This window comes from Crocodylus porosus, unplaced genomic scaffold (assembly GCF_001723895.1).
Source record: "Crocodylus porosus isolate Cpor-Errol unplaced genomic scaffold, CroPor_comp1, whole genome shotgun sequence".
Lineage (NCBI taxonomy): Eukaryota > Metazoa > Chordata > Crocodylia > Crocodylidae > Crocodylus > Crocodylus porosus.
Window position 1 is genome coordinate 3,793,779 of NW_017728936.1, and position 13,957 is coordinate 3,807,735.

A 13,957-nucleotide genomic window follows, 5' to 3' on the forward strand; every position below is an offset into this window, starting at 1 on the left:
CGCACATTTCTAGGGCCTGCCTGAAACGTCAGGTCCTCACTGTGCTGCACAGTGGAACCATCTTGTACCCACGTCCTTACACCAGTGACACTCGGACCTCGGCTCCGGAGCCGCACGTGGCTCTTCCACTGATCAGCTGCAGAAAACATTATCAACGTTTATTGTTTCCTTGCTGTGTGCACTGGGTCCGTCTCCTGCAGTCATGGATAAACCAACCCAAGTGCCAGCACTAAGGCAACCCGTGTAGCTCCATACTGCACATGGTGTCTTGCTTATGAGTTGCAGTGTCTACCACAACCCAGCCAGGGAGGTGTGTGTGTATTGTTGTGGCTTCTCTGGTTAATGCTGACTGCATGATGTGGTCCCTGAGCCAGTCAGCCCTGACTGTAATATCAGGCCTATGCCCCGTGGAAAAGCTTTCCTGGGAAAAGCAGGTACATTCAGGTACAGGCTTAGACACAAATGTATTTGTAGACAGTTTGAGTGATGTACCCTCCTACTGTGGTATCCAAAAGGTGCGCTACCCTCCCATGCCCCAGCGGCTTGGATTGTTTTAGGAAAGTTGTTTCTGCGTCAGGAGGAGGCAGAAGGGGACTTTTCAGAACGACTGTCCAGAGGTAAGCATCTGATGATGAGCAGCTGAAAGGCAGCCCACCCCAGCTCTTCACCCTGAGGGAAAAGTGGGACGTGGAAATGAAGGGTTTCACTCCCCGCTGCCTGACTGATTCACTGCAGCCACAGTCTTTAGTATTCGCTTTATCTGGCTCCCACAAGCATCTTTGACTCATCACTTACTTATATTTAGTACAGAAACTTATTCCCTGCTCCTGGATGCACAGGAGTAAGAGGGAGCTCAGAAAGGAGCGTGTTGTTCCTGCCAGCTTGGGAGAGAGAAAACTTTGAGCAACAGCCTTCATGGGCAATTAAATGATCTGTGGGACAAAGCTCACTCTGCTCCTGGTAATGCACTATGCTCCCCAATAGCCAAATCCTGAGCCCTAATCCCAACATCAACTAAGCAGGATCAATGCACAGGGGAGGATGTGGGGTGTCTTCATGAGATCACTGCACCCAAGCAGACTGGATCTGCTGGCTTTTTCTTTTCCAAGGGGATGTGCAGGAGTGGTAGCCACACAGGATAGGAGGGAGTGGTTCTTTAGCCCCTAACTATGGAGAAGCTCTGTGTATAACCAAGCCACTGAGATGATACCATCTTAGGTTAGGTATTAGGAAGAATTTTCTCACTAGGAGGGTAGTAAACTACTGGAACAGGTTACCCAGAAAGGTTGTGCAATTTCTATCCTCGGAGGTTTTTAAGATACGGCTAGAGAAAGCTTTGGCTGGGATGATCTAGTTGGGGCTGGTTCTGCTTTGAGCAGGGGGTTGGGCTAGATGTGACCTCCTAAAGTGTCTTCCCACCCTAATTTTCTGTGCTTCTATGGATATGGTGGGTGGAGGACTCAGCCTAATATCTGTATGAGTACTTCCCTCCTCCCCTGAAAGAGACGCCAGAAAAAATGCTTGATCTCTTTGATTTCCTTGACCTTTGTCAGGGGTGGCTCCAAGTTGAGCGGGGGGCTGGACAGGACGTGACCTGAAGGCCCTGCCACCTGACTCTGCTATAATTCTGTGATCGATTTAAATTCCTGTAAAAGCTACATTTCTCTGCCCACTTCCACTGAATGTTAATAGCTCTCTGCTATTTCTTCTAGATGCTAGGAAGAATGTTACTCGCAAATAAAATCTACTTGATGGTAGCTCAAAAGCAAGGCCAGGCCTAGGATGCTGGAGTTGAGCATACCAGATTGTGGCAATGGTTTGATTTTGCCCATCAACCACATAAAAGGTCCTGCTGCACTGCCACTGAGACAGAACTGCTCTAAGAAATGCTAAGAAAAGCTCCTCGGTGAAAGAAATGCTCTAATGTCCTGAGTTACCAAAACCTAGATTTTCACAAGTTCATGTGCTTGATTATTAAAAACATGAATCTCATTAATCAAGAAATATCAGATCTGACTTTACAAACAGACCAATATGCTACTTCCAAGCTGGAGTCACAGCAGCGTGTCCTGTACTAATTTGAGTACACTAACAGTGACTAGCATGAAATATCAGAACAGTCTTCATATTGTATCCTACTCATCCTTCTCTTCTTCCTATCATCTCAGAAAACTCGACAGTTGAGTCTTTCTCTAAATAAGCAAGGTGATCCTTGTGGGCTGTTTGGGGAGTTGTCTAATGAAAACATTAAGGTAAAAACACTGCTTTGGAAAACACCAAGGGAAAATTTTAGAGAAGAACAAAACAGGTTGGGATGGTGCGGAACTGGACCTCCCTGATCAGCCCTGCAGTATAGCAACATGCCCAGCTGTGAGTTAATGCCCAAAAAGCCGAGAGCAACAAGGTGACATTCACTCTCCTGCATCGGAGATTTACAACATAGCACCCCTAGGCCACAAACCAATAAAGACAATAAGATTGAAATCTATCCTGGAGCCCTCCATTTCTCCAGTCCCAGGGGACTTTTCTTGTTCCAATGACCAACATTAAGTCCCTATAAAATAAGACTTCGCTTCTCTTCTTTCAGACAGCTGGGATATTAAAGACTCCAGAACAGCAACCACCACTGCCCACGACTGCCGTGAGGCTGCTGGACCTGTCAGTTCCCCAAGACACCCAGAGCCTGTAAGCACTGAACGCGTGAGATTCTGAATCCAAAACATTTAAGTTAGCATGTGCTTCATTCATTAACTTAATCCAATACCAATCAATATGGCCTTACCGTAGTTTCTGGATGTTGGACGCAATCCCAGAGAGACGATAAATTCCATCCACAATGCCATGTTTCTCAATGAATTCAGTACAGCTTTTGAGGACCTGGGGGACTAAAGAAAAAGTGACAGTGTTTAGCTAACTATGCTACTGAGGTCTACTCCCAGGCTGTGCTGATGCCTTATCTCATAAGCTAAGCACAGAGCGTCTTAAAAGACAGGCCATGTCTTCAACTTATTCTGATCAACTCTGAGCAATCTGTATCGCCTCCTAGAAGAGCTGGGGAGAGCAGAGGATTAATTCCTGGAGGACAAACCATATGAGGAAAGACTAAGGGATTTGGGACTGCTCGGCCTGGGGATGAGAAGACTGAGGGAGGACTTGGTGGCCGTCTGTAAGTACATACCGAAACTGTTTACACCGCCGTGTAAAAAGCCACAGTCGTCCACCCTGTGTTTTCTGCATTTCTGTGATTGGTAACTTGATCGGCAAATAGGTAGGGTATTAATTGACATAAACGCTTGACTGCCTGGAGAGCTTAGAGAGCTGCATGACTTGCCAGGCTCACGGACAACTGCAGGTGCACAGACAGCCCCAGATAAAGCAGGAGTGACAATGACATGTACAGTGATATTTAGCTGCGTCACCAACCAAGGGGACAGGCAAATGAACAAATTACAGCATGCGACCAGGGGGTGGGGATTTACTGTGCATCAGCCTCTCCAAGGTAACTCTTTGCATCTTGTTTCATCATGGGTTAAGCTGCTCCAGGTTAGCTCCCACTTGCTGTGGGAGGTAGGAGCAGGCACTTGGAGAATCACCAAGAAACGAAGCACAGTAAGCCCTTGCCCCCTGCTAACTTGCTATAATTGGTCCATTTGCCTGTACCCCACCTCCCTCCAGCTGGCTTCTCAACCCAACAGAGTTTCTGCTTTGTGATCTACCCACTCACCCAGGAGTGCAAGGAAAAAGCAGAGCTGATTCTCTTCAATAGGGATATAAGACTGGATCGAGCAAAGGCAAGCACACACGATTAAACCCTTCTGAGGCTCATCAGGTCCTCATGGAAAAGCTCAGTCCGTGTGCACTGCTCAGCAGGTGAGTTCCCCTGCAACTGCCCCTGTGATAATCTAGATTTATTCTTACATTGGATGCCAAGTCTTATCAATTTGCCACGTGACAGATTCGGAATAGGTCATGTGGCAAATCCCCGTGCATCAAACAGCAAATGCCACCTGTCACTGCTCTTTCGAGCACCGCTGCACTTAGATGCTCTGTTCTGTTTGTGCCCCCAGCCTCTCTGCTACTTTCCTACCTTATACCAGGCGCAGAAGCAGATGAGCGACTAGGGGAAAAGGAGCAGGCATCCTAAATGGTGCCCCAGGAGTTAACTGGTGCATCTCCAACTAAGACACTAAGAGAGGGTTAAGAAAGAGAACAGTCTAGAATCTGATATTTTACCTTGCATATTTACCGTACCTCAAGCTGCTTTCTAATGCAAGATGCAGAGAGGGCTGGGTACATAGAGCCATTATTCACTAAGCAATAACTCACACCAAGCCTTGGAAACAACTCGCTGACGTGAGCTGGCCATCTCCTGCTCTCCCGGAGTGCCATGGGAGCCTCAACGTCCACTTACACTGCCAGTCAACACTGGCAGACAGACCTATGTTAGCACCCAGCCCAAGAACAGCAGCACAATGTGCCCAGAGTACTGAATTAAAGGATTAGTGTTAGAAATCAATCTGATGTGGCTGTCACATGAACATTTACGCTTAGGGATACAACAGTTTTGCATTGCTGGATGAATACACATTAGGCACCCCAGAGAAGCCTGCTAGCCCTAGCAAAAGTCAATCATTCAGAATGGCATACATGAAATGCTCCAGATCAGAACAGCCCCAAATTCAGGTTTTCAGATAGTATAACCAGGTTTAAAACCAGGTTTTTCAGATAGTATAACCAGAGATCACACAAATTCAGGGAGGACAGATTCATCAGGGTCTATTAAACAGAACAATCAAAAACGTGTCCTGTGACATTTCTAAAACCATCAACCATAGGGTCATAGGACTGGTGATGCAAGGGAAGGTATGATGGGGGTGGATCACAGTAAACACAGCCCATTCATATACTCTCTGTCTCAAGCATCTACTGGGTTAGATGAACCATGGGTTTGACCCAGCAGAGCCAATCTTACGTTCCTAGGCTGAGAACATTTACAAGCAATATTTAGACCATGTTTCTTTACTTGATCAGACCTTTCAAGAGTTGTGTTGAATGACAAATCTTAAAACTTGGGTTGGGCTGGTACGGAGTTAAGAAAGGATGGAGCGCCAGCCTGAATCTATCACAGGGCTAGGAGAGCAAGGAAATGAGAAGGAAGCCAGGCTGTGGGGCAGAGGAGAACAGTACACTTTCTCTTCCTTTGGACGGCTAAAACAGGAAAATCTCTGGAGACTGTAATTAGCATCTGCGACCCAGGTTACTCCGTTGTGTCATTTATGTCTCTTGTGTTTCAACAAGACATTGTATTCCAACACCAGGGTCTACAAAGGAGCCATGGACGTCGCTTGGATCCCTTCTTGAAAGGATGAGATAGCAGCCAGTTTATAGGGTCCATAGTGCATGTTCACACCCCTCTCAAATTGCCCACAGCTTCCAAGCATCTCATCTTAAATTACTGTATTTACTCTAATCCAAGATGAGATTTTCTTCCCCCATCAGCCGAGGGGGGGAGGGGAAGCAGGTTTGACAGGACAGGCAATGGCTGAGCTTCAGCTTTTGTCGTGGGTTTGGGGCTGAAGTTGGAGCTGAGCCACTGCCTGCTCCAGACTGGAACAGCTCATCTGGCAGGGGAGGGAGCATGAGGGAAGTGGCCGGGGGCAGAGGGGGGAAGGGTCACTACCTAAAGGCACTTGCAGTTTAAAGTCTTCTTGGATTTAGGTAGATATGGTAAAAGAAGAAAAGCTGTTATGACTGTAACTGGGGTGTAATCATTGCAGAGCTGTCCGAACCTGCACAGGGTCAAAGGCATGAACCACCTTATCCATCCAAGCCAGGTGTTAGCTCAGATGCCAGCCATGAGCCTTTGCATGTCAGCATGTTAACAGTTGCCTTTGTATTACGAAGGAGAGCACAGCCCAGAAGTGTAAGATACGCTGCAAGTTACTCCTCATTCGGGGGCCACTCAGCATGCGTCTACACTGGTGTAAGTGTCTCTCCTTAAGGATTGCGGAGAGAGGAATGGGAGTGCAGAAGGGCATTGAATGGGAATTGGAAGTTGGGGGACGGCTGCTTGTGGTCTTCCGAGCACCGTAGGCCCAGGAGAGTGCTGCACACTCTGCAGTCAGGGACAGGTGTAGAGGTGAACAGTGGTGGGACCAACTTCACGCCACAAGTTTAGCAGAGCTATCAAGGTCAGGCTGGACTGCTGCCACAGATGGAAACTAGGGCGGCTGCAGCATGGAAGTCAGTGAGCATGGACTTGGGATTGACCTTGACACTGACCCCGTCAGTGTAGACACGGCCTCCGTGGAGAACATTTGGGAGACCAGTGCTCATTTCCCACCAACCCTCACCTAGTTAAAAAGATGATGGGCCCAAACAGCCCACGGTCCTTTTAAGACCCTTTGACAAGCAACCTCAGTAAATTGCTGAAGCATATTTTGAGCATCCCCACAAACTGCCATCACTCTGGTGACTCATACAGGCAGGGCTCATTGTGGGTGCAGCTTGGAAGAGAACCATTTTTTCCTCCTTCGGTTTAACTCCTGCACAAAAATGTTTCCTCCTCTTCTATATTTGCACATAAAAAGCAGAACCAGGCTATCCCCTCAGTGGTACTGTGACCACCAGCTCAAACAGATCTTTGAAGCAAAGAAAGTCCTAGCAGGCTAACTCCCCTACCTTTGTCTATAAATTATAGGGTCCCTAATTTAAACTACTCCAGTAAAAAGTACCCATTCTTGGACAGTTAGAAAGAGTTTCAGATGCAGCACAAATTCTGTCCATGTATTTCTGCTTTGGGGAATGATGTTATGTGTTATGTTAGTCCCTCGCTCGGGCAATCTGCATTTCCCTATCAGCTCCGTCATCTTTTTTCTGGATTCCCAATCCTAAACATTTACGAATAAAAGTCAATCTGTTCTTTGTTTCAATGGAAAATAAGGGTGCATGGCACTTCACAGACCCACTTAGGGCTATAGGACTGAAAAGCTTCCGACGCCAGAGTCAAGCCTCCCGCATTCACAATTGTCCACAAGTGCCCGCAAGTTGGCCCACTTCTAACCCCAGTTGCACAGCACAGCTACAAGCACCCGGTGAATAAAATACCCACAGTGTGCCACATGTAAAGGGAATGCAAAAACACACTAACTTTTCCCTCTCTCCCACAAACACCAAAAGAGGTCAGTACCTAAAGGCACTTGTAGTTTAAGAGCCCAGTCATTTACCCTTTAACTTACACAGACTATGCCTAGACGACAGACTTCTCTTAGCCTAGGCATGAATGAGTAGGGGCCAGCAATGACAGACAGAAGGGAGGGAGAGAAATCCTAAGACTGGAAAGGAAGCTTCTGCTACATCCTGCTGTGTTAGACTGGAAGCTCCTTGGGGCAAGGGCTCATTTTGTTCTGTTGGTACTCTGTCTAGGGCAGTGTGGGGCTACTCTCCAACTGGGGCCTTGAAGCACTACACCATACAAATAAATATAACTGCAATGGTGAGAAGCAGGGTAGCAAAGTGTTATTGGCAATGCCAAGGGGGAAAAAGTCTGGCAAAAGCAGTGGGGAGCAGGGCAGGGGGTGAGGCTGGAGATGGGTTCTGAGGAAGGGCCCCAGAGCCCGAGTTAACGATCCGGTGAGATTAGCACTGTGTAGTGAAGGAAATAAAATCATGAAAAACGCTTTCCTTTGCTTCACTGCCATCACATTCTCCTCCAGGGGATGCTGGCACCATTCGAGAAAGGGGAAAACATCCTCTGCAAGCTCTGCTCCTTCCTTCTCCTGCAAACAATGGCCAGAACACCTGCCTTGGCTGCCTAATTGAAGTACCATGTCAGAGGGATTAAACTCCACATGTTTCCAAGGCTTCAGGTTTCTGGGCTTATTTAGCAGTATAAACAAACAGTGTGGTGAGTTTGATATTTATGTCATAATTTTATCTGCATAATTTTATTTTATTTGCATCACGTCAAGGAAAAAGGGGAAAAAAGAATAGGATGTAGTCATAGTGATACGTTTACTGTGCTGGCTCATTAACCTAGGCAAACCACGGGCAGTGATATTACAATTAAGATGAGGCAAAGCCTCACACTATGCCCCCCTTTGACACCAATACGTCCAATGGGTCCAGTCATGTAATAATTTCCTACCCAGGCTGCTATTCTGATCCAGTCTGTAGTGGAGGTGGGACATTAAAACATGCTGAACTGGGCTGGTGACTCGAACGCATTCGCCTGGGAGATATGGGACAGCTGCCTCATCACCTGGCCCCCCAGCCCAGCTATGCACACAGGTCTTTTGCTGGCAGGGTGACCTGAGGTTGCTACTAAGCAAGGTATTCAAGATATGTACAGGTGGGGTTTTTTGTTTCTTTCTTTTTAATATTCCTCCATTAAGTCACAGGGCTTTCTCAGCCCCTGGGAACTGGACATATGAAGAGGGAAGCTGTTGGTACCCTCAAGATATAGGAAATTGTAGCAAAATTGCCTAGAGAACACTTGAGAACAGCTAGGCAGCTATCAGGCTATCATGACGACTGATGCCTTCCTTGGGCTCCTCCGTCTGTTGTAAGCATCTGCCTTTTGCCTACTACTTCAACGGTGAGCTCTTGGGGGATCTTTTTGTTCTGTTTGGTCCATGATGGAGGTTTCTAGGTGGTATCATAAAACAAAAGTAATAATAAAAGGGTAACAGTTTGCATTGTTGGCATTATTCTCTTCCTCAGGACAATCACCTTCAGCCGCTGACCTCAGATAAAGCAGCTCCAAGAGTTCATTGAAGATTGCTAGATTTAATCAGTCACCTCTTTGGGAGACTCAGAGCACCGTGTGCGGCTCCTAGCTCAGGATCAGTCCCATCCCTCTCTCCCCTCGCTGCCTCAGGGGACGAAGTACAGGAGCTTGGGAATGTAGCAGAATTAATAAAGGAAACTTCAGCCTTTTTTTTTTTTTTAATCACCATGGCAGCTAAAGGAATTTTTCAGCTCATTCTGCAACATCTTCCAGCTGGCTTGAAATGTTTACAGCACCTCCTACAGCTTGTTCTTAGACCTGTGTTTATTCATTGAATGAAGGGGTTAATGCTTCCCATCCTGATGTAGTGTAAATTTTACTGTTCTCATTCTGAAAAGCATGTTACTTCATCTTGAAAAACAGGCCCTCCAATCTTGACTTTTCTCCTTTTAATCTTTCATTACGTTAGCAAACCTTTTTTTTGGTGGGGGGGGTGCATTATTTAAATCAATTATTTGTTCAGTCTGGGGAATGTGGCCTCCCATCGAGTTCCCCTGAAGCAATGTCATTTTCATAATATTACAGCAATAAGATGAACTACTACATAAACCAGGGCCTTTCTGGCTGGTTAATGGACCGCATCACACAGAAATGAAGCCTGCTCAGCTGAATTCCACACATAGCAAAGGGCTGTAAAAAGTTAAACGATCACTGGAAGAGGAACAGCACATATAAAATAAACTGCTGTATATCCAGTACCTAACCTTCCAAACAATGTAATAACCTTGGATGCCCTGTTAGTCCCCATACTATCCAAGAGGTTTACCAAAAAAGCAGTTCAATAAAGCAATGAACTAGGAAGTGTGTGTGTGTGTGTGTGTGTGTGTGTGTGTAGATCTATCTATCTAGATACAGATATATTAGAATGCTAATTTAAATGGTTATTAAATATTTAACCATGCGGATAGGTGACTACTATAAGGGCCCAGTGAGAAACATCCTTTATGGAAGAAGAAACACTTTAGATATTTAAGAACACTCCCATTTTTTAGTTCCTGTTGCCAAGACAGCTAAAAGACATTGTTCAAAATACATACCACAAACTGCATCTTACTCTGGGTACCTTACTTTCTTTTCACTGGAGCTGGTCAACTTCAGGTTTTTTTTTTTGGAAACTAGAGAATAATTAAAAATGGTCACCATCTGGCATAAAGGGGCTAACCATTTGCAGCCCCTTCTGCTATTTGGCTTTCTTTTCAGCAGCCTTGGCTTCTTTAAACTCTCTCACAGGGGCACGTATTACTAAAGAGCGGTGATAAAGTCTGAACCAGCTTTTTAAGGTGAACTGCTTCCTGGTACTGTCTACTGTTTGCATTTAAACAAGTGACCATAGCTCTCAAAGAAATCTCAGAGAAGGTTATAAAACATAAGACAACTAGTGGTGCTAATCTACTCCTACATCAGAATCTGGATTTTAAGAAAGTTGATAGTCATTTACTTCTGATAGTTTAGCTACAGCCAAAAGCAGTGTCCAGCTTTCAGAAACTTAAGACCAATGAGAGGTCCACCAACTTTAGCCACATGCTTAGGTCCCTATTTGTGTGCCTTCCTGTAGAGGTGCACCAATACAGCAGTCTGATATCGGATCGGTACCAATATAAAAAAACCTGGTTGTATTGGACAGTGGCCCTATGGGGTTGATAATCTGGCTGATAAATGACCGTGCTGCGCACGGCCGCATCACAGCACTCAGGCAGCAAGAAGCACAGCTGGCAGCATGGAGAGCTGCCTCTAGCTGGTCAGTCCAGTGTGGTGGAAGGGGAGGGAAGAGGAGTTGGGGGGTGGGAGGCAGATCAACACCCTCTGCGGTGAGGGAGGGGGCTGGGACAGGAGTAGGCACTGCCCAGATGGGGCATGTGCCCCCACGGATATGCGCTGGGCAAGGCGGGCTGCATGCGACTCTTCTTGGTAGGGGCTGGACTTGGAGTGGGCGCTAGTGGTGCTGCGAGGATGCTGCATCCATCCCAAATTTCGCTGCCACTCCACTCCCAGCACTGCCGCCACCCAGCTCAATGCCCCACCTCCACCCACGCGCCGGGAAGAGCCGTGCCCTCTGAGGGTGCAAGCAGCGGTGGGACCTGCCCTCCCCATGAGCTGCCGCTCCAGCCCCCCACCCTGCCTGGGCAGTGCCTGCCCCTACCCTCTCCCTCACCGGGGTGGGCATTGATCGGCCACCACCACACCCCTTCCACCACACTGGACTTACCAGCTGGAGGCAGCTGTATTGGAAATCAGATCGGTATCCCCCGATATGCCTCCTTAAATATCTCCTCGGGATTATCCCCAAAAACCTCTATCGGTGCACCCCTACTTTCCTGAAGTTTGGGCATGCTCTGTACTGAAAGTTGTACCACTTTGATAAGTACAATACATGGTACAAGCCCCTTAGCATGGATACAATTATATTAATATAAAATGCTTTATACTGGCTATTTATATCTTCTTTATAGAAAGGGGAATACTTCTACAGTACTTGTACACCGATATATATAACTGTATCCTCATCAGGGCTTTTACCAGCAGACCAGGCCTTTGTTTTCCCTGAATTGGTCACTAAAATTCACTACACCTAAATATTTTAAGAGGAAAAAAAATATATCTTTACTTCTTTAAAGTGAGGAAAAGAAATGTGAGCTGTCCCTGTGCAATGCATAAGATTTCTTTCCATGTCTTCCCTCCTTATAGCAGTACTATTTCAAAATGCAAATTAATTACCAACCCCCTGCTGTTCTTTGCATGGCTGAGGCATAAAGAATGTCTTTCATCAAGGCTATACTTCCGGTTGCTGCAGAAGCAGGTTGGAAAAGGGTAGAAACGATGTCTTCTAGGAATTTAACAGCTTGCACTTTTCCCCTCAGCTCCATACAGCTCAGAGGACTCCATTTCATCAGAGAGATGTTGTCTCTACACAAGATCTGTAATGCTCTCCCTCACTGTGCTCACCCACGTGATAGGAGCTTGGCTTCTATCAGCCTGGTGGAGGGCACACTGGAGCAATAAAACAAGTACCCATCAGCTTTGGAAACTGGTCCCAAATGACAGGCCTATGCGAAGTGGCAAGTATTCTATTTGGATTTGGCCGATTCAGAGGGACAGTGATTCAATTCGGAGATTTGAAATCACTGTTCCAATTCAATTTGGCTGAATCGGATGCAAAGATTCGGCGCCACTTTGGAGATCTGGCCATAGACGAAACAGGCAGCACATCCCCCACCCCACCCCTGCCACCCCTCTCCCCAAGTCCCGTGGCCCCCCCCGGTCCTGGCTGAGCAGCTTGTCCCAGCCCCAGCCCCAATCCCTCCCTCGCCGCGGGGGCACTGATCTGCCCCCTCCCGCAGTTCCTCCCTCCCTGCCTGCTCACCACAACAGACTTACCAGCTGGAGGCAGCTGTGCGCAGCATGGTGAGGACTGCTGCCTGTTTAGTCTATGGCCGTACCTCCAAAGTGGCGCTAAATCTTTTCCGAATTGATTCAGAGGCGTCCGATTCAATCTGGACCTTTTAACTGATCTTCTGATTCGACCTTTTAACTGATCATCTGATTTGATTGGGATTCGGCGATTCGGCCACCAAATCTGGCCGAATCTTCTCCAAATCCAATTGGCTACCGAAGCTTTGCACAGCCCTACCAAACAACTCAAAACAGTTGACCTTCAAAGGTATCAATGCTCATTTTAATAGCACTCCTAGGGTGGTATATGGGGCTGTGGTAGGTGAGGTGTTCTCTTGGCATCAACTGTATGGATCAGCTGATTCTTGTTGGCATAGGACTCTGCTAGGACACGAGGATTGGTTAGTAACCCCGTTATGAAGATGAAGAAACAGAGATAAGAGTCAAGTAATTTGCCTGCAATCACAGGGAAGCTGTAGGAGACTTGTGTTCTCAGCTAGAGCACCTGTTTCTTACTGAGCTCTTGTCTCTCTCTTTGACCATGTAGGTCACTCGTTACAGATTCCTTTATAAAGTGATTGAAAGCAACAATAATACAAGCAATCTTAGATTTAAATACATCTGTTAAGTAGTGGGCTTCAGGATAGAAACTAACCAAACAATCAAACTCAATAGTAACAAGCTAGCCGGCCAGAGTAACAGCTGGCCAGGACAGCCATATAAAAAAGGGGTCTGGATGATGTTAGGACTTGCAAGGCAAAACACTCAAATGGGCTATAAAGTCATCCAGAGCAGCTTTCCTGAATTACTGCCCCGTAATGCAACTTTACAAGTTGCTTCTTCCGGTTTACGACGTGATTGTGTGGAACTGCGATAAATGCTGTGTGAAACAGATTTAAGGGAAACTACAGGCACAAGACAGTACTTCTGTGCTATGTAAAATAAAGGTAACAGAAAGCAATAAGGGGCCACAGGCAACAGCTGGAAGGTTTGGAATGACAAACAGATCGCACAAAAACACAACATATAAATGTGCCAATCAGCCTTCTCCACTAGCTAATGGAAAAAAATGCACTTGAAACCCATCATGGGTAAAACATGTCTTTATAGATAGAAACACAGACACACAGGCATGCTTTAAAATGTTTAAGTCCTTTCAAAGATTTGACTGATGCGAGAGACATTCTGTTCGCAGATCCCAGGGAATACAGTCAGTGCCTATAAAACTAGTAGACAGCTTTTAAAACACTCTCCCTGTACATGTACATACCTTTGTATGTAATTTTAATTAGGTCTGGCTGAAGGAAATACACAGCAAACTAGGTTCTGTCTTCTTATACTAATTAGATGCTTACTTTGAGTAACTGAACTTCTTTTAATGGCTCTTGGCAGAATAAGGCACTATTAAGGATGGCAGAAGAAGGGAGAGCTCTCTGTTTTCACATTAGAGTGCACTGAACCTGGAGAACATAAGAAAGGGCCCAGCTACCAATTTCTAAGCCTCAGGTCGACATCTTGCACATGGGAGCTCAATTTTATTAAGGTAGCGGCCACCATCAAACTTATCAAAATGCCCCAAGGTATTTATCTATCTGTACAACAGACTCGTGAGTTAGGCCAGGTCTCTTCCAAGTCCCTAAGAGCCCATTTGAGCATCCAGACCCTGGGCATTCATTTCTAACAGGATGAAAGGCAGTAGTTCCCAAACTAGGGATCGCCATTACTCACTATCTATGACCACCATTACTCATAGATAGTGAACCTGTCCTAGAGATAATC

General features: G+C 46.3%; 1 protein-coding gene and 1 long non-coding RNA gene across 5 annotated transcripts in view; one reads left to right on the top strand and one right to left on the bottom strand.

Annotated features, from left to right (window-relative positions):
* Window positions 1–13,957, bottom strand: part of ARHGAP32 (Rho GTPase activating protein 32) — a 464,420-nt gene that overhangs the window by 26,218 nt on the left and 424,245 nt on the right. For all 4 annotated transcript variants that reach the window (XM_019546989.1, XM_019546988.1, XM_019546987.1 and 1 more), the window contains one exon: window positions 2,783–2,885. In XM_019546989.1, coding sequence (XP_019402534.1) covers window positions 2,783–2,885 — 103 coding nt within the window. The remainder of the gene's footprint in view (window positions 1–2,782; window positions 2,886–13,957) is intronic.
* Window positions 5,706–9,143, top strand: LOC109317998. Its single transcript, XR_002103162.1, has 3 exons — window positions 5,706–5,983; window positions 7,716–7,868; window positions 8,400–9,143. It is a non-coding gene; the product is annotated as an uncharacterized LOC109317998 (long non-coding RNA).